General features: G+C 38.3%; 1 protein-coding gene across 2 annotated transcripts; it reads right to left on the bottom strand.

Moving 5' to 3' along the window:
- Positions 1-153: 153 nt before the first annotated feature.
- On the bottom strand, positions 154-19,421 carry LOC127873521 (cubilin-like). 2 transcript variants are annotated; one of them, XM_052417404.1, is made up of 9 exons: positions 19,287-19,421; positions 17,075-17,258; positions 8,768-8,861; positions 6,922-7,034; positions 6,067-6,228; positions 5,153-5,243; positions 3,417-3,541; positions 2,345-2,674; positions 154-1,005 (listed from the first exon to the last, which is right to left on the bottom strand). In XM_052417404.1, exons 2-9 carry the CDS (start codon positions 17,139-17,141, stop codon positions 764-766), a joined length of 1,224 nt encoding a protein of 407 aa, XP_052273364.1. In that variant the 5' UTR covers positions 17,142-17,258; positions 19,287-19,421; the 3' UTR covers positions 154-763. The 2 variants fall into 2 exon arrangements, with proteins under 2 accessions (XP_052273364.1, XP_052273363.1); XM_052417403.1 differs by having other exon boundaries at positions 19,246-19,354.
- Between the last annotated feature and the right edge of the window lie 1,546 nt (positions 19,422-20,967).

The raw sequence follows: 20,967 nt of genomic DNA, 5'->3' as shown, positions 1-20,967 counted from the left end.
TTGTTTAGAGTCGCTTAGGCCGTATGGTAATTAATTCATGTATATAACATCTTGACACGCCGAAGCAGTGTAAGTTTGAGCCTTCATATAAAACATAGGCACCATTCCACATTTATGCTATTAACTTTGTTAACACAACTATTTACAAATATAAAAAATATATTTTTATAAAACAAGATTCACTAGCATGTGAACACATACGTGGCTAAAACAAAAACACACAATAATTTACTCGGACGAATAAATATAACGTCCGAAAAGCTGTGCAGTTACACTCCTTGCTGGTCGTACGTTTGGAAGCAATAACACTGTGCTCGGACGCATTGACCAGTTCATTCAAATATCATACAGTCAGAAAGTTGTGTCTCACATCAGAAAGAAAATACTCATAGCATCGATGTTTGAAAACCGACGAGAGCAATTCAGAAAACACTAAAAATGCACTGATGACTAGTAAAGTTGTGATTCATCCATGTCGAGCCTAGGCCGAACGAATAATTATGTGTTTTTAGGCAACGTTCTAAAACCAGACAAGATAGAAATCAGGCTTGTTTAAGTCTTGCAATAAAAGCAAACCAAAACCATAACTCCTAAATGCCAAAACTGTTAACATTGAATTGAACTCAACAACAAATCAAATCTGACGATTTAATCGACGGAAAATATGGTCTATTCAACCTTAAAGGTAATGGGACGGTCGCTGAGTTGTGTCGAGTAACCCAAAAAACACACAGTATTCGCATTTGGTCTTAAATGTATCGGCTTAAACAAACGCTAGTATGCTGGGCGGCGGTCCCTGGCGGCTCTGGAGACTTCCGCTGTCGCTACTACTGCTGATGCTGATGGAGGTCAGGGAAGTCGCCCCCTGCACGTGGATCAGGCCCTTCTTCGGCCGCTTCCTTCCATTGATGTACCGGAAGGTCCGCCATACGGCAAGAAGCGCTAGCACCCCGCCGGCCCCTGACAGCCCCGACACCACCATCATCACTATATTTGTACTGGCGTCTGCAAGAGGAATCAAATGGACTTATTTATAGTACTAGGCGTTAGTGCGGGCCAATACCGCCCTATGTATATTTAGAAATACATTTAGTCGAACCTGGAGCCAGTCTCATCGAAACATCGTAAAACACATGCAGTATACATAAAACAAACATACATTATGATGAGGTAAAACGAGAGACAAACGTATTTCAGCACTTATTCTTATACATGTAGGTCTAAGAGTTTTCGTTAAAACTATAACAACCATTACAACCAACAAGATCCGTTTACAACAAGTTGTTTTAGTCAACGGATATTTCTTGTAAACTAAGTGTCGTAGTGCAAATGAAAAATGAAATCATTTGCGCGAATAGTTTTCTTTAATACACTAAGGGAACTTTATCTATTTAATACTAGGACCAGGTGAGCATATGCACAAACTCATAAGACTTAAGAATTAAACATAAAATTAGAGTTAACACAAAACTAGAGCTTTGTCACAGACGTGACGAATACCTCCACATGCCGCATTGCAACAGAATATTTCGCATGTTGTCTTCACAAAAAAACAGCGGACACCATGCTCAATGTTTAAAACGCACTAATGACCCGGTGACCTACTTTTTGACCCGACATGACCCATATTCGAACTTGACCTAGACATCATCTAGATACAACTTCTGACCAAGTTTTGTGAAGATCGGATGAAAACTACTTGAATTATAGATCGGACATCATGCTCAATGTTTAAAACGCACTAAGTGATCCCGTGACCTAGTTTTTGACCTGCCATGACACATGTTCAAACTTGGCCTATACATCATCTAGATACAAATTCTGACCAAGTTTGGTGAAGCTCCGATGAAAGCTACATGAATTACAGAGCGGACAAAATGCTGAATGTTTAAAACGCACTAAGTGACCCCGTGACCTAGTTTTTTACCCGGCAAGACCCATGTTCGAACTTGGCCTAGACATCATCTAGATACAACTTCTGACCAAGTTTGGTGAAGATCGGATGAAAACTACTTGAATGTCCCGAGCGGACACGGACCGACCGACAGACCGACAGACCGACCGACAGACCAACAGACCAACAGACCGCCAGACAAGCTCACTCCTATATACCCCCCTAAACTTCATTTAGTGGGGGGTTAATTACCGCTAGTTTGAAAATTAATGTTGTATAAAAAATAATAATGACATGATAAATAATTTTCTTCAAATCGCGCATATAAGTATAATGTAATGTTTACGTTTACAGAACGTAGGTGAAAACTGATACTTACTTCGCGGTCACAAGTTACAGAAATGATTTGTGAACGCGTGTTCTACCAGCTAACTATTTTCACTCACATACCTGTGTTCTGTTCCTTGATGGAGATCGACGGCACCTCGCTAGTTACTGGAGAAGCCTGAGTGGTCAACGCGGCTGTGGTAGGCGCTGCAGCCGTGGTTTGTAACGCCGTAGATGACGTCACGGTAGTTGTTACGGTAGTTGCCACGGTAGTCGTGGTGGTAACTGTCGTCTCCCAGTACTTGAGTATGAAGCCGTGCCGCTCGAAAGAGTTATCCGACCTCAATATGACGGTTATCGCCTCGGCGGATGTGTACGTCGACGGTGAGAAGTCAGTTCCGGTCCGGAACGGGCAGTATGTTGATACAAGCTTGTTCTCACAAATGTAACTTCCTGCAAAATACAGGGAATGGCAAGGTGTTATATCTTGATAACTTTTTATGAAGCTGAAGAACACACTTGGCAATGATTTCAGAAAATGATACGCTGACTTAATGAGGAGTATAATTTGATTTCTAGCACACAGTGTGAATATTCCATGAAGATTGTGTCGATTCTTACTTTTTATTCAATTCAAACAATTTTACAAGTGCTGATAACGAATCTCTATTAAGTAAGGATGGAAGCAGTGCAATAACTTCCGACACACAATCACTGTCTCATATGCATTATCTATTAAATTGATTATACTAAATACAAGTTAGTATTCGAGTGTTGTTGGATCAATGGCTGGTGGTATTCCGCTTTCTCCTCTTTCCACACATCGTGCTTAATGGACAACACTCAGAGTTATATTCTCGTATTTGATAGTGAACCCTTTTTGTATGTTCATGCTTTCTTGGTTTCTAGTATTTTTCCAGAAGAAAGGATGCTTCCATTACAAATGTAAGTCTGAATGTAACCGTCTGCGCTAGTTGTTCCTAAGTGTAGAGGGTTGTTCCAGATTTATTCCGCAAAGGTTAATCATGTACGGCACTTTCTACATGTATCGTATGTTTGTGTTTCTTCTTAGCGAAACCCCGGTTTAGGCGGAAAGTGTCGTCCCCGTTAGGCGTTAGCCTGTGCGCAATTGAATTAAACCCCATTTTTGCCAGAGCGATACTCAAATATATTTTACAGTGTACAAATCTCGTACCGTCATATATTTCCATTTTGTCGTAGCGACAATTGTCGTCGGCCTCTATGTCGGCGAACGTCACCTGGACACTGACGGCGGACTGAGCCGACGAGGGGACGATCTCCCAGCGACAGAAACTGTTGCTGTACGAGAGAGTAGAATAACATTGCCTTTTAACAATTAAAAATCAGTGTTCCTTATGGCAATTGCCGAAATTTTAACGCCGGATGTGGAAAATAGATGTTTGTAGATACAAAATGCTCGTTTTTATTATTGTTTTGCATATTTAATTCCATTTTAATTTCCCGCAACGATATCTATTCATACGACACATAAACACTAACATGGTACCATTTTAGTGTTTGTGGGTCGTATGAATAGATATATTCGCGGGAAATTAAATGGAATAAACTTTGTCACCAATAAATAACAAGGGACAAAATTGTCACAAAACCAGGTTTTCATTTGGAAAAAAAATCTGATAAAGGGAGACAATTCAAAATGTGCATTGTTACCCCCCTTGTGTAAGATTCAATTTATTTTTACTCGTGGCGACCTTGATTTCAATGTTTTTTAAAGTGTGATAAAGGGAGACCAAGTCAAAATGTGCATTGTTATTGATAAAAGTTACACCCCTTGTTTCAAAATCAATCTATTTAAGTCGTAGCGACCTTGACCTTGGAGATATTGGCGTAATTCTTTCGCGCGACACACCGTCCAATGATTGTGAACAAATGTGCCAAATGATTTTAAAATCTCACAATGAATGACATAGTCATGGCTCGGATAAGCTCATTTATGGCCATTTTTGTCCTTTAAACTCAAAGTGTGACGTTGACCTTGGAGATATCGACGTAATTCTTTCGCACGACACACCGTCTAATGATGGTGAACAAATGTAACAAATGATTTTAAAATCTCACAATGGATGACATACTAGTAGTTATGGCCCGGACAAGCTCATTTATGGCCATGTTTGCCCTTAGAACTCAAAGTGTGACCTTGACCTTGGAGATATCGACGTTATTCTTTCGTGCGACGCACCGTCTAATGATGGTGAACAAATGTGCCAAATTATTTTAAAATCTCACAACGAATGACATAGTTATGGCCCGGACAAGCTAATTTATGGCCATTATTGACCTTTGAACTCAAAGTGTGACCTTGACCTCGGAGATATCGACGTAATTCTTTCGCGCGACACGCCGTCTAATGATGGTGAACAAATGTGCAAAATGATTTTAATATCTCACAATGAACGACAAAGTTATTGCCCGGACAAGCTTGTTCCGCCCGCCAGCCCACCAGCCCGCCCGCCCGACCGCCCGCCCACCCGCCCGCCGACATTCGCCAATCTAATAACCAGTTTTTTTCCTTCGGAAAACCTGGTTAAAAACGAGCATTTTGTATCAACACAAATCTATGTAATCATACCAAATCTAGCGTTGAAAGTGTGACTATTGCAATAAGGAACACTGAATATTTTGGTGTTAACTTTATTTTACAAGATACTTTACGAAATTTTCGTTGATTTTGAGCTTTATAGAGGCTTTAAAAGTTGCTTTTAAACCATCCGTTATTGGCTTTAAAAAAGTTAATTTGCACTGAAATCATCGTTTAGTGGCTATTATGTACAGACATTACGTTCGAACGATACTTTGTACCGTCCGAAAATTTCATGCGGACATATGTAGGAAAACAACTCAACTCAAGACGTAGGACTGTATACAAGAAATCGCCCCGGTTTACAGTACCTGCTATAGAACGCTGGAAAATTCTGTGACGTCAAAAACTGTGCCTGCTCGGACGCCGTAAGCGTGTACTCGCTGTTACATCCGGTTCCGGCTAGTGGTAAAAGAGAGTCGATACTTGTTTAAGCCAGAACACAAAAATACAATCGCAAGGAAAATTTGCACGAGTTTCACTAGAACATCGACATATATAATACATAAAAAGTTGTATTTTTACATTATTAATATATTATACTAATAAAACTAAAATCATGCTGTAAAAATAAAATGAACAAAGAATTAATGCCCAGAGCTTCTGGATTGAACATAAAAGTATGTACTTGTGTACATGCATATGTGCTGAAGTAATTTTTAGTTGGTCGCGTTAGCGGCCAGCTAAATTTACAGCGAATATTTTGCAAATCAGTATGTGCTTAGAAGCCTTAAGTACGGTAAGAACCACAACTCACTCTGCAAGGGACAATTACCGCTGCCTGTCTGCAGCAGACGACAAATTATTCTGCTCTAGCAGTGAGTGTACATACCCTCTAGCAGTGAGTTTATATACCAGCTTGTAAGTCGACATTGGCCAGTCTAGTGTTTATCATTGAAATCTGTACATATTGGCTGCTTTCAGGGAAAACGGGGATTAATGCACGTCAAATAAGATTAGCCTGTGCACACTGATTAGCCTGTGCAATGCACACAAGCTAATCAAGGACGACAACAGCGAACAACTTCAGTTCCTTCAGCGCTTTGGTAAATACAAATTCATGTTACCGCGTCAAACGAGAAGAACAAGACCGTTACGTGTAAAGAATATGAACCAATAGTATTTTTAATATAATTCTATGAAATTTTTTTTACACCTAAAATAGTTATATGAATTTGTGTGTAAAATATGACGCCAGCACAGCCTGTGATAAGGGAATGCCTACATGTGTCTGCTGCTGAGAGGTAGATGAACTCGAAGCCCCTCTCGGTGAGCGAGGCGTCCGTGCGGAACGTGACCAACGCGTGCCGGTCGCGCGTGACGAACTCGCCCGTTTTCGAGCTTCCGCAAAGGCCCGCCTGGAGCCCGGGGGAGCTCGTGCTGTTTCCTGAAAGCAGGTATGAGAACTCTCGATGAGATATACTTTTGAAAGGACGATATAGCAATATAATCCCGATCTTATTGCACTTGTAAATTTATAAGAAAAGAAACAGGTAAGTTTAGCTTCAATTGCGGTTGGTTATACCACAATATGATTTCATACCGTATGCGGTTGAATTTTTTTTTATAAACATGTAGCTTTACCAAAACTTATGAGTCTCTCAAATGTCGTGGCTAAAAACCAGGCTTCATACAGGATCCCCCTGTGAGGACTTTGACGACACTTTCCAATCTTGTATCTCTAAACGAGCTAACCAGGCATACATTGTCGACTAAGAGTTCATATCTGAATTCCCGTGTGCAGACAGCACGGGTTATCAGGAACGGCACCTTATGCACGTGCATAAATTCAGGTTTTCCTACGACACGCCTTTAATTTTTACTGAATACTAAAGTCTTTACATTTAACCCATTTGTGCCTAGCGTCTAGAAAAAAGGACTCGGCAAACAGCGTAGACCCAGATAAGACGCCGCATGATGCGGCGTCTCATCAGGGTCTTCGCTGTTTGCTGAAAGGAATTTATGTAAGAAATATTCTAAAAATAGAAATAAATATACCAGACATCCCTAATTTTGGTTATGAATTGATCTAATTTAGAAGGATGGGAGAGTTCACTAGGCATAAATTTCTTAATCATACCGTCGTAGATGTCGACGGAGTCCGATGGACAGTGGATACTGTAGGCATCCGAGTAGAGGAGTATCCGCTGACCGTCCACACCGGAGTCAAGTAGCCACGTGCACGAAAGGTCGCTAAGCAACACATGATATAGCGTGCATTAGTACATTACATACGCCATATTCACAATCCAATTTCAAGACTTAAGATTCAAAAAACACTTCAGAGTCGGCATTAATTTTAGTTCCGAATATTGCTATGTACAGTAATTGTATTGTTATGGGCTATCATACTCGAAATGTTATGGCCGTTTTTATTTGATCAAGTTATTTATGTTAAAAAAACGATTAAATTTTCAAGTGAAATTTAAATTTAAGAGCGTATTCTTTATTATGTCCAAAGTGAGGGAAGGCACCAATCGAACGGGTCGTCTTAATGCTGAAAACTTATCTAAATAAACTGTAACTTGCACTTTTATAGCCATGTTGCATGTAAATTGATATTTTTGTTATGTATAAAGTTGTTCGAATAACTGACAGTTACATGTTTGAGCAACTGGACCCAGAAGAATGGTATAACTCTTTCAGTGCTGGAACCGAATTTTGAAGGCCTTTGCAAACAGTTTTGATCCAGATGAGACGCCACAGAACGTGGCGTCTCATCAGGATCCAAACTGTTTGCTATTCTTATAGTATTCTTTGAAAAAAATCGAAGAAAATGCTAATTTTAGAAGTTCTGCAGACGACATTTTAGCAGACGACAAATTTCCCAGCATGCAAAGGGCTAATAAAGGCTATCCCATAAGAACAATTTTACAATTTAAGCTCGTTCAGAATAGCAACATTTTAAGAAAAACATGTAGTCTTTGAGTACGTATTAAGTCTATGAAAACGGTCCGAAAGATACAAATGAGTCATGTATCGAGTTGATCAACGATCGGTTCATATTTCGGTGGTAAATAAACTAAACTAAATATAAACGCATGTATGCCTGACTTCTCAAGCGATAAACATCCCATTCTTGGACAAATAGATATTGGACAAACATGGCGATTTTCGTTCGTTTTCTGATGAAAAAAAGAGCCGCGTTCTCGGAAAACGGGGCTAAATGCATGTGCTTTAAGTGTCGTTCTATATTAGCCTGTGCAGTTTTCTAAGGGTGGACACTTTCCGCTTTTATGGAATTATTCGTTTAAAGGATGTGTATTCTAATCGAAATACAGTGAATCCGGAAACTGTCGTTATTTATTAGCATGTGCGTTCTTGACAGGACGATCTGGGACGACACTTTCAGCACATGAATTGAGCCCAGTTTACACAGACAGCGACTCCAATACTTTTGTACATTTATCGCAACGTAGAGATTCAGATGACCCAAGCTTACCGAATAATTTTATAGTAATAGTTCATTTGAAAAGATTTGATGATTTACAGGACTAGTATTTCCGAAAATATTTTAAAAATATATTTTTACGACAAAGAGTTTATGGTAAATAGTTTATAGCATAATAGAACGCGGACAGTATATATATAGAGTTTTCTAGTAAATGAATTCATACAATTACTCTATTCGCGCCGACCTGATATGATTTTCATGATTTTGAAACATGTTTACCCTTTGCATGCTGGGAAATTTGTCGTCTGCTAAAATGTCGTCTGCTGAATTTATAAAATTCGCATTTTCTTCGATTTTGTTCAAAGTATACTATCAGAATAGCAAACAGTTTGGATCCTGATGAGACGCCACGTTCTGTGGCGTCTCATCTGGATCCAAACTGTTTGCAAAGGCCTTAAAAATTAAATTCGGTTTCCGCATTGTAAGGGTTAATAATCATCGAACGAATGCGCCGGACGCTGAATGATCTTACTTATTGTAGGCTATCGGATAGCCAGGACTTGAAAACTTCTGTGGCGTAGTCGAGGCCTGCAGGGTCAACGCACTTCCGCTGCACTGGGAGTCCACTGAAACCGGGCCAACACAAAATGTAGATGCCAACGAACGTTTTATTACAAAAATGCAAGGGCGGGTATTAAAACCGCTTGCTCAATCAGACATTTGATAATGTTGAGAACTGACAATAAACGCCATTACTTCGATGACCATATATTATTTGGACTCAATTGACTCTAAAAATAAGGAGTATAATTATATTGATTTCGTATAGAGAAATTTGTCTGTATATTTTGTCTGTATATATTGTCGATTGGTTTGACTGTTCTTATATGTGATTCAAAAGAATATATATAAATTGAACACCACTAGTCAGGTTATGGCATAAGACCCATTTTCTTTTGACTCGATACGTACGGTCATGGTTTTATCCTTTCGCATTAAAACTTTTTATTTTTACACAAATAACGATAAAACTACATTTATTTTCTGGTTTAAGTATAATTCCGAATCAGAATGTTTACCTCACTTATGAAAACAAGCATTTAAAGTTTTCTGTTTTTAATATGTGATAAGGTAAAGGAAATGGGCTTTTACAAATCTGTGAATATCGTATGTGAACCTTTTTGTGGAGTAGTTTCAACAGGACATTGTGTTAAATTTCTTATGCTAAGAAAAACGTGAGACGAGTAACTTGTTGTTAAACGCTGGATAAAAATGACATTGAGAACGACAATAAGTGCATAGATGTTATCACACAGTACACAATCAAATGTAACCAGATATTAATGCATATTGAATCACAGATGCGTGATTGGCAGCCTTACGTTCATAAAAAACTTGCTGTGATCGATTGATGTGTCCTATAGAATATATTATGCTTCGTTTATTAAGGTTTATTTATAACATGTATATGTTTTTATGCAAATAACATACAGGTATCGAACGCAAACACAATAATTTCGTCATTCAAATTTCATTGAGGAATGAATTACATGTACCTAGCCTGTAATCGAAATATAACGCTTGGGTAATAGGTGTGGCAGGACTGAATGAGTACTTCAGATTTTGATTAAAATAAATAAAATGCTTTTTGCACACACTAGACAATGAAATCCCATTACATTGCGAGCATAATCAACATTTATGTCTGTGTATGAGTCACAAAGGACTTAAATCATAAGACAACCGTGCCTATCGAAGAGTAAGGCGACCGATTTACTTAGCTTCTTAGCCTGAGCAAACGAAGTGGCACTTGTAAAAAAAAAACAGTAAAAGAAGTGGCACTTGTAAAAAAAAACAGTCAACAGGTCTTGAAGAACTTATTTCAGACATCAATAGAGCCGACACCCGACCCACTAATTAGTCACAATATTTCGAGATAGTGTGATAGCACGATTATAATGTCAACTAAATGTGTTAACTGCTATTTGGATAGCCAATCCCATGGTCATTGTTGCTTTTACTTTTATGTTGCATATTTGGGCTCGAGCGTTCTTTTTTTCTCTCATAATACATATAACTTGTTAATGTCGCTTGATACAGAAATGTAAATCTACGTGTAATATACAGTAATCAACGCGCTGTAGGCGCTGAAGGCTTGGGGCTAGGTTTAGTGTGACGTAAAATGCATTTACGATGTTTTGTCCGAATTTTTCCCTTTGTCCAAATGTATACGGATTGACCCTAGCGGTTGAGTGCAGAAGCTCAGAGACTGTAAGACAAGACAATAGTTGGGTATATACTACAATGTACATAGACGGTGGAGGACAACACTATACTGGTTGTGGGAACGATAACCTTTTGTTCAACTCTACAGATCTGGTAGAGGTTCGTCTACATAGGCGGTGAAGATATACAACAACAATATGGCCGCAAAAAACTGTTATTGTTGGCGTCTAATAAATCACTTTCAATAGCCTAAAATAGCTTTATATTACATAATTAACAGATCAGGAAAACACTCATACTTCCTGTGTAATGAGTATACAAAAGAAAATCCACTTAAGCCCAAGTCTCACTTTTGCCGGTAGAGCCCCGGTCCATCCCGGTTTGCTAACGCCGGTCGACCGGCGAGGACCGGGATGATTCGTAGAATTTTTTAACGCAGTCACACTATTTCCCGGTGCCTCCCCGGTTGAAACCGGTCAACAGCCCGGCAGAGTCCCGGTCAACCCGGACTTGCTACGGTTTATCCCGGTGAAGCCCCGACAAAGCCCCGTTTGTCGCCGGTAGTGCCCCGGTGAAAGCTAGCAGCGTCCAGGCATAGCCCCGGTTGTCGCCGGTAGTGCCCCGGTTGAGCCCCGGTGAAAGCCGGCAGAGCCCCGGTATACCGTAACACCGCCGGCACTCACCGTGTCTATACAGGCATTAGATCCCGGCAGAGCTACGGCAACGCCCCGGTTTTACCCCGGTCGTCGCCGGTAATGCCCCGGCGGAGCCCTGGTGAATGCCGATGACGTTCCGGCAGAGCGCCTGTTTTCTTATATACCGTAGCTATACCGGGACTCTAACGGCATTCACCGGGGCGTTGCCATAGCTCTCCCGGGGTCTGTATGGGCCCCGGTGGAGCTACGGTGCCGTCCCGGTTGTTCCCGGTGCCGTCCCGGTTGTTCCCGGTGCCGCGCCGGTCGTTGCCGGTCCTTTCCGGTGACTCCCGATTCATCCCGGTGGTATTAAACATTTTAACACTTTCCCGGTGGAGCCCCGTTTTTCCCGGTTCATCCCGGTCGTCCCCGATAGAGCCCCGGTTCATCCCGGTAGAGCCCCGGTTCATCCCGGTACAGCCCAGATCACGCAAAGGGGCTCCGCCGGCATCATAGTGAGACTGGGCCTATACCCTGATTAAGAACGGTGTACAGATTGTGTACGTTGTCTCACGTAGAACTTTGCGCGCTCGATCTGCGCAGTGAAATATCATATCCGGTAACTTCGTATATTTCCGAGAATGATCATATATATTTGTTGTTGTTTTTATTATTTTATTATTTTATTTTTCTTGAATGTCTCGTTAACGCAAAATAAAATAACAATATCTTAAAATATGTTTATAAATACCAAATGTAATGTCTTCAAAAATGTATCAGAAAAAAATATTCTTACTGTCCCGTAGACACTCGTATCTTTTCGGCCTAGACCGTCAAGTGAGGAACTTATTCTCGCATGAATATGCAAACAATAATACAAACTATGTCGTAGCCTATGCTTAGCAATTTTGTACGTTTTATGACACTTGCATGTTAGATAGTGATGTTCTGTATTTACATGGCGGGTTATTGAGATCTGCGAAGAACTTCTTTGATTGCGCATGAATTACCGCCAAGTGGTAAATCGGACTTTTTGGAATTCATGCATTCGTGGGTTTGGCAGCCAGCCTATTCTGACTGTATCAGAAATATGTATCATTGCTATGGCCTTAGGGCTACGCCCCAGGCCAAAAATGAGTCACCAGAACAAAAGATTGTTTTCATTTAAAGGGATCTTTTCACGCTTTGGTAAAGTGACAAAATTGAAAAAAGTTGTTTCAGATTCGCAAATTTTCGTTTTAGTTATGATATTTGTGAGGAAACAGTAATACTGAACATCTACCATGGTCTAATATAGCCATTATATGCATCTTTTGACGATTTTAAAACCTAAAAATTATAAAGCGTTGCAACGCGAAACGATTGAATAATTTGGAGAGTTCTGTTTTTGTCGTTAAATTTTGTGAAACTACGAAGATTGCTTATATAAGGTATAAAATACGTCAAGTACGTGTACTCGGCGGAATAGCTCAGTAGGCAAAGGCGTTTTTACTTCAGGACTCTGGCAGGACTCCAGGGGTCACTGGTTCGAAACCTGGTCCGGGCAATGTTCTTTTTAAATTTTATTCTTGTTTTTTTACTGGAGCTGTTACGATCCAATGCTTACATTTATCGATATAAAGCATTTAATGAATACGTTAAAAAATGCCAAAATCTGTGAAAAGGCCCCTTTAAAGCAAGTATCGGCTCTGAGCTTTCTCAGTGATGAATCTAATGACGAAACAATGATTCCACAAATAAAGACCGGCAGCCACACGTAGACTGCTTGGTCCCAAATGAGTCAAAACTTGACGGTTCCCTTCGGAAATCAGATGCACTCGGCAGCTAAAAATAATTCTTATCGGACGACTTAAGTCGCACTTCAAAGAATAATAAAAAGTTTACGGAGACCGGGAGATTTAACTCCGGACCAGTGGATTCGAAAACACATCGACCGGGTACGGCGTCTCGTCTTGGATTTCGGCAAATTTAAATGACATTGACGGTTACTGTTTTTAACAACAAACGACCGAACACCAATGCGTCACTACGGTGCAAAAGAAGTAATCGAAAAAAGTTTCAAATAAAAATGTTTGGAAACATAATACCATGCCACTTATAAATCAATATGCGCTATGAGTAATTTGCAATTGAATAAATAAAAAACCTAAACCCAATTATCAGAAAATTAATATCTCAATTATAAATGCAGTCTTTACATTCCATCTCAAAAGACTGCTCATTAGATCATTAAGATCAATGCAACAATAAGTGTCTTTGATAAAATGATCGAAAGATCGTTTTTCGCGATCATTACAACGTGTTTGAAAATCGGACCTTTAAAAGGATAATCTACGAATATCGAGCACTTTTGTTCCTCTGTGACAACCGATATTGCTATCTAAGCGGTAATCTTTTTCCAACGAAACTGATATAAATTAGGCGTGGTAGGGCTGTTATGACGCTCAATTTTCTTCCTACAATGGTAATTAACCTATACAAAGAGCTCATAATCGATTCCCAAATTTTTGTAAACTTAATCTGCCTGACACAGAAGAATGGGATGAAGTGTAGTGCGACATAATCTTCTGCTACAATTACGAGGATTTCCCGTTTAAAAAAAGGCCGGTATTTACCTAATTTAAAACAATTATTTCTTAGCCCCATTCACCTTTTGTAAGACCGAAATTTTGATAACTTTATTCGCAGGGTTTGTATTACGAAAAACTGTCAGATCGTCTAAATAGGAGAATTCTCTGATTAGAAGTATCGAATAGCCTTGCACGATATCCACGAACAATACACCAGTGTCTTGAAAGAGCCAGATGGTGTAAGAAGAGATAGTCGGGCGTGCGTGGCGTTGATTCTCGTATATTTAGCTATTATTATAATGGCGTACGCGGTGATACGGTATTGTCATTAGCCGGAGAATGGGTAAATTGTCGTCATGCGTGGGTATACAATAAGTCTACGCCAAAAGTCAACCACTCCATTGTTAAAGGGACACATTTTCACAGACTGTGGCATGTGTTGAAGTTTGCCAATAAATGCTTTACATTGATAAATGTAAACATTGGATCTAAAAAGCTCCATTAAAAAAAATAATAATTTTTTTTAAAAAAGAAAAGAAAAAAAGGTAGACTGGGTTCGAACCACTTACCCCTGGATTCCTGGAGTAGTAGTCTACCGCATAGACCACTCGACTATCCGATCTCATACAATGGTGGATGTATTTGATACTTTATATAAGCAATCCTCGTAGTTTCACAAAATATAACGACAACAACACAACTCTCCAAGTTATTCAATCGTTTCGCGTTGCGACGGTTTATAATTTTCAGGATTTTAAATCGTAAAAAGATGCGTATAAAGGATATTTTAGAACATGGTAAGGTCCAGTATAACTGTTTCCTCACAAATGTAATAACTACAACAAAAATGTGCGAATCTGAAACAACTTCTTTTAATTTTGTCAATTTACCAAAACGTGAAAAGGCCCCTTTTAATACCTATGAACAGTTTATAATATTATGGACAAAATATTTATTTCATATTAAAAACATTTTTTGTATAGTTTATCACGCGATACGTTGTAGGGCATTTCAATTAACGGTATTGAACATATTTATTTTTTTTAAACAAAAAATGATGCAATAGGTACTAACTAATGCTGATTTTTTTTTCCAAACAAACTGTCCACTTAATGGTGGCGTGGAACTGACATACGATAACCAACTAATGGGCATTCAGGTGCGAATATCGAACTTACTTAAGTGTATTGTGTTATTTATCCGACAAAGTTTAGCGTGACGGCTCTAGGGTTAGCGAAGTGGTTGGTACACGCGCTTCTCAACTACGCGATCTGGGTTCAATTCCCGTTCCCGGAAGCATGTGAGTTTGATTAGTAATCACAGAACCGGACATGTGGAGTTGTCTCAGGGTACTCTAGCTTCCCCCAAAACACAACCGCACACAAAGTGAAAATCGTCCAACAATTGAATAGTTGGAAATTGCAGCTATAATTCAGAATTCGTCCAAGCTAGGGAATCTCTGTGAGTTCATACATAATGCCGCCTCAGGCGCAGAATGACCTCACAGACTTCAAAAATACACACACTATCGTCGCATGTTTATACGTTTGGTAATGACCGATAAGTTGTGCTTGACGTATATCCGAATACCTGACAAATGTGTTTGTTTGTTTTTCGGCGTTTTTTGTGTGTTTTTTATGTCTATATGACATATTGTTTTTGCCCCGTCTGTTGATTTGTTGGTTTGTTGCTTTGTTGGTTTGTTTGCGTAAAATTTAAACATTGACAATAACTTTTGCAATATTGCAGATAGCAACTTGATATCTGGCATGCACGTGCATCTCATGGAGTTGCACATTGTGAGTGGTGAAAGGTCGGGTCAAGGTCATCCTTTAAGGTTACAGGACAAGGTCAAAGTTCAAATTTTGCAATATTGAAGATAGCAACTTGATATTTGGAATGCATGTGTATCTCATGGAGCTGCACATTTTGAGTGGTGAAAGGTCAAGGTCATCCTTCAAGGTTAATTGTCAAGGTCAAATTTATGGGGGGGGAGCGCATAGTATTTCACAAACACATATTGTTTTTAAATATAAATTTCATGTAATTAAAGAATCAGAAGCCATGCACTTAAGGTGTCAAGAGCTATGGCTCTTGTGCTCTGCAACTCTTTTAAAATTAATCTGTTTAACTATTGAGTTTGGATGTTGTTACCGTTGTTACGTCTTCTAATTTTCAAATAATATCCTTGACTACAACAAGGAGCCTTCACGTTCATTCCGCGTATGCTTGATTATTTGCCGCAGTAACTAGTTAACAATGTTCTCGCTGTTCTCAGAAAATCAACCGAAGTTCGAATTTTATTATTAAATGCGTAAATGAAGTAACTACATGAAATGGACGTCGCCATCTTGACTATCACGTGATGACCCCCCCCCCCCCCTTTATTCGGCGCAACAAGGGTCAATAACATCCTACACAATAGCATGTGGCTAACATCGGTAAAAAGCATGTGACACAACAGCATTTACTAGCATGAGATACGACAACGGACATTTACATTTGACATAACAACGGTCGATAGTATGTGTAACAACAACGGTAATAAACATGCGAAAAAACACCGGTCAAAAGCAACGATGCTGGTTACTATGGTAAGCGAATTGTACGAACGTATGAGAGGGTAATTTTTGCATTTGCATGATTAAACCCATTAAAATTTCTTACTGGATATTTAAAGCATTTGGTATCTATTGCACACATTTTATTACCCTCCACCTCGCACCATCAGCCACATTATACCGTTGAGGAAAATAAATAAAAAACTTGATACTTTCCCGAATGAATTAATATGTACATTACGCTAGTAGGGATGTTTTATGAAATTTTACGGGTATAAACCACGAAGCATCATCGCTGGCTTTATGTAACAGTTTGTATATTTTTAGAGCAACTAATGGGTGGACAGATTACATTTGTACTTTTGTGGTAACAAACCACAGGGTTGTATAATCAATTTACTGCATAACATTGTACAAACCACCGACGAGACAATACGACACAACCGAAAGGCGGAGCAATGACGTTTTAGTCACTAGCATTGAGGCGAGTCCATTTACTATTCTGTGATCAATGAATATCAGACAAAAGAATAAACTACGGGGCTCCAAAAGAGTTCGCTAGATCTTTCAAATGTATTCTCTAGCAGAACGCGTGCATGTATTATTGATAAGAACCTTTTATTTTAAGTTCTGCGCAGCCGATTACTGTCATTTACTCGCGTATCGAATAGGTATTGAAACCAATACACACATCATTCGCGATGTTTTGTAAATAAATACCATATTTTACTGGCCGCTCTGAAATATGTTTCTAAAAATAGTTAAAAAAAAAGAGATGACTACGATATAAACAACATCAACAAAAAACAAACAGCGGAGATGAATTGATATAGAAAATAGCACTGACCACGCTGAACGATCAGCAAACAAGCAAACAGTAGGGTCGCCAGGACGGCACCGCTTCCGGTCATCATGCCAGGATTATAGTTCTCTTCCCCTTTCAGTACACCAGCTCCTTCAGGTTTGCGCGCGCAGAACGCCGCATATATTCCAGTCCGATGGGAAAGTGTAAGAACCTGTCGGTCCGTGAACTGTAGGTAGAAATAAACGTGTTACCAAAAATGCTAATTTTACGTGAAACATATGGTGTGAGTGTAATTATAATTTATGAAATAAATTCAACGAATTCCCACCTGAATGTAAGATATCCATAAATGATATGCAAACTTGTGTTTACCGTATACCACAATAGCGTTATCTTCTTTACAAACACACAGTCGGCGCAACTTGTGAATACAAAAAATACAAATTGTATGAATACATGTATTATATAAAGGCTCGTAAAAATACATTGTGTGTCAATAAAAGTCAACCGACATACGTTTACTTTCATAATATATATGTTGTCAGATAAACAGTACTCAGGATGTCCCGAGTGCGTTTTGTTGCATTTATACTACTACTACTACTACTACTACTACTAGTACTACTACTACTACTACTACTACTACTACTACTACTACTACTACTAATAATAATAATAATAATAATAATAATAATAATAATAATAATAATAATAATAATAATAATTAAATAATAATAATAATAATAATAATAATAATAATAATAATAAAGTGTTTCGCAATGTTGTTTCGAGTCGATAACAGTTCGATAGTTAAGCAGTTTGTTTAAATTCACTTACATGAACCACATATAGAAAGAGCTTAAACATCGTCAATACTCACTAAACAATAAAGATAACAACCTCAATACTATCTGCAATACTAATAAACAATGATGGTTATCGTTCCAATGTTATATGCAATACTGACTTAACAATAAAAATCACAACGTTCAAAGGTAACCACTTAAATTGTATTTGCAATTTTCACTTAACAATAAAGATAACTAATCCAACGATTTCTGCAGAATGCACTAAGCAGTAAATGCAATCACTCAAATACAATATGCAACACTCTCCAAACAATAAAGGTAACCACTCCAACACTATTTGCAATACTCACTTACCAATAAAGGTAACCACTGCCATACCATCTTCAAAACACACTAATGCAATACAGGTAACCACTGCAACGCCATCTTCAAAAACAAACTATACAATAAAGGTAATCACTCTATTTACATTTGAAATACTCGTTGAACAATAAATGTTATCTTCAAATCCCACGTAACAATTAAAGTTATAACTGCAAAAATATCTGCAACACCAACTTCAAAGTAAAGGTAACCACGACAATATTATCTGCACTTCGCACTTAACTAAAGCCTACTGCTCCAACACTATCTTCAATCATCGAAGGTTTACTTGCAATACCCACTTAACAATACGTGTAATGACTGCAATCATATCTGCAACACCAACTTCTAACAATTCAAAGTAAAAGGTATTAAAGTGGGCCTTTCACAGATTTTGGCATATTTTGAAGTTTGTCATTAAATGCTTTATATTGATAAATGTAAACATTAGATCTTAAAAGCTCCAGTAAAAATCAAGAATAAAATTTAAAAAAGGGAAAAAGTAGCTGGTACCAGGGCTCGAACCAGTGACCCCCGGAGTCCTGGAGTTAGTCTGAAGTAAAAACGCATTAGCCCTCTCGGGTTATTCCGCCAGATATACACTGTTAAAGTATTTTATACCTTATATAAGCAATCTTCGCAGTTTCGTAAATTTAAACGACAACAACAGAACTCTCCAAATTATTCAATCGTTTAGCGTTGCAACGCTTTATAATTTTTAGGTTTTCAAATCGTCAAAAGATACATATAATGGCTATATTGGACTAAGGTAAATGTTCAGTAATACTGTTTCCTCACAAATATCATAACTAAAACGAAAATTTGCGAATCTGAAACAACTTTTTTTTCAATATTGTCAATTTACCAAACCGTGAAAAGATCCCTTTATTTCAACTACATGAGATCCGCGCTTTAAACTTAGATAAAACTTGCTGCTTCTACACTGTCTATAAGTATCGAAAGATTATTTCTGCTTTTCTTTCTGCACACTTAACAGTTTTATATAATATATATTTTATCAATATCTAAAAGAGTGAGTACCTCTTGTTATGCCTTTAATACTATATTATGCATCAACTCACATCGGCAAATAAATCCAGGATACTGCAAAAATCGAGAGTGAGACCTGGCTTTCAAAGTGTCGTCTGATTGGCACCGCCAAGCAGATAATGTAGTTCTGCGCGAGAATAGCGTCGTTTGTTTAATAAACACTGTCACACACTCATCAAAGCAACACCAGAGTAACGTCTACAATGACATAATCATCCAGCTGAAAAAGTCACCGTGTGCACTATAGAACATGATATCCTTATTCAATTAGCACTCTTCCAAATTTAACCACTGGTTTCTAAATATAAACAATAGACGTTAAAAACGCATTTGTCAATCCCGCGATTTATTTATGGCCAATCTGAACAATAATTTAAACGTAACTGAAAATAACAAATAAGCGGAAAGATTGTTAACCTTTTACGCGACAAATTGGAAAACCGACCTGAACTCGTAATATAGTGCATTTGGCTTTAAATTAGAGTTAAAGAACCTATATTTGGACATATTGAAACGTTACCCAATACCATTAATATAGTTGCTAATGAGTTAAAAGATTGATGTAGTGTTGCATAACGTTATAAATGTACTAGTATCATGCACGGTATGCTGATTACAAACGATCAATGGACATTCTCATGCAATTATCGTGCATGTTTAAATTTGCTATAATAACAGGCAATTACAAACGGGAAAAAAGAATCGCAAGAGGACAGTTTTGACGACGTTGACTTACGTAGTCAATCTATTCAATTTCCAACTGAGTATTCGACCTTGGATATTTGCAATCGGTCGCATAACAAATTTCCCACTGGGTATTCGACCTTAACCCATTTATGCCTAGTGGACTCTCCCTTCCTTCTAAATTGGAGCAATTTATTTCCAAAATTAGGGATGTATAGTATATGTATTTCTATATTTAGAAGATTTCTAATCTGGGACGACACTTTACGCACATGCATTAAGCCCAGTTTTCTCAGAACAAGGCTCAATGATTCATCGACGCATGCATGTGACAGCACGGATTTACAAAAGCTATTCTCGTAATATTCTGTACTTAGGCTGATGGGAAAATGCAAACTAAAGTCACTCTAAAAGGCAAAATATTGTTGATTTACATTGGCATTTTGATGGGCGTTGATTTGATCACTTTGTCACAATAAACCAATGCATTGATATGAATTTGACATTAGAGCATTTCAAAATGTGCCACAAATTTCCTGTTTGAAATCTTAACATAAAAATAATCAAAGCACGGAAGACACTCAAGTTGTTCGCTATTGCATAATCTTAGACGCAACTCAGTTTTCAAAATTATGCTATAGCTTTTTATATCGCAAGTTTGAAATGAACACAACCTATTCAAATTTATAAAGAGTGTGCCTTAAAGCACAGGTCGAATTGTGTGTTCACTGTTTTACCTCATATTTATGTTATAGAGATGCCTTAGACAAAATAACAACAATATGTCTCTTTTTTCGCAATTGGTTGCTGCACTGGAAACCATCTTTAGAATTTTGGTTGCCTTGCTAAAGAATAACAAGCCTAGAATCATGTACATGTTGTGTTATGTGTATCTTATACTTTATTGATTTAGTGACAATTTTGCCGACTTCAATGCATCATGTTTTGTTGTGAGCGGGAATCGAATCATTTCCTAGGCCTTATTGATCCATAATCGCCAAATTTGTATTCATTGTTTAATTGGATTGA

Source organism: Dreissena polymorpha, chromosome 3 (genome assembly GCF_020536995.1).
Source record: "Dreissena polymorpha isolate Duluth1 chromosome 3, UMN_Dpol_1.0, whole genome shotgun sequence".
In the NCBI taxonomy this organism is placed as follows: domain Eukaryota; kingdom Metazoa; phylum Mollusca; class Bivalvia; order Myida; family Dreissenidae; genus Dreissena; species Dreissena polymorpha.
Note: the sequence above shows the minus strand (reverse complement) of the source record. Positions and strands in the feature narration are given on the sequence as shown.

Coding starts and splice junctions, on each gene's coding strand:
- LOC127873521 (XM_052417404.1), bottom strand. CDS start 17,141: ATGATGACCGGAAGCGGTGCCGTCCTGGCGACCCTACTGTTTGCTTGT. Junction 8,862..17,074: donor TTTGCTGATCGTTCAGCGTG/GTCAGTGCTATT, acceptor GCCCGGTTTCAG/TGGACTCCCAGTGCAGCGGA. Junction 1,006..2,344: donor CATCAAGGAACAGAACACAG/GTATGTGAGTGA, acceptor TTCCTCTTGCAG/ACGCCAGTACAAATATAGTG.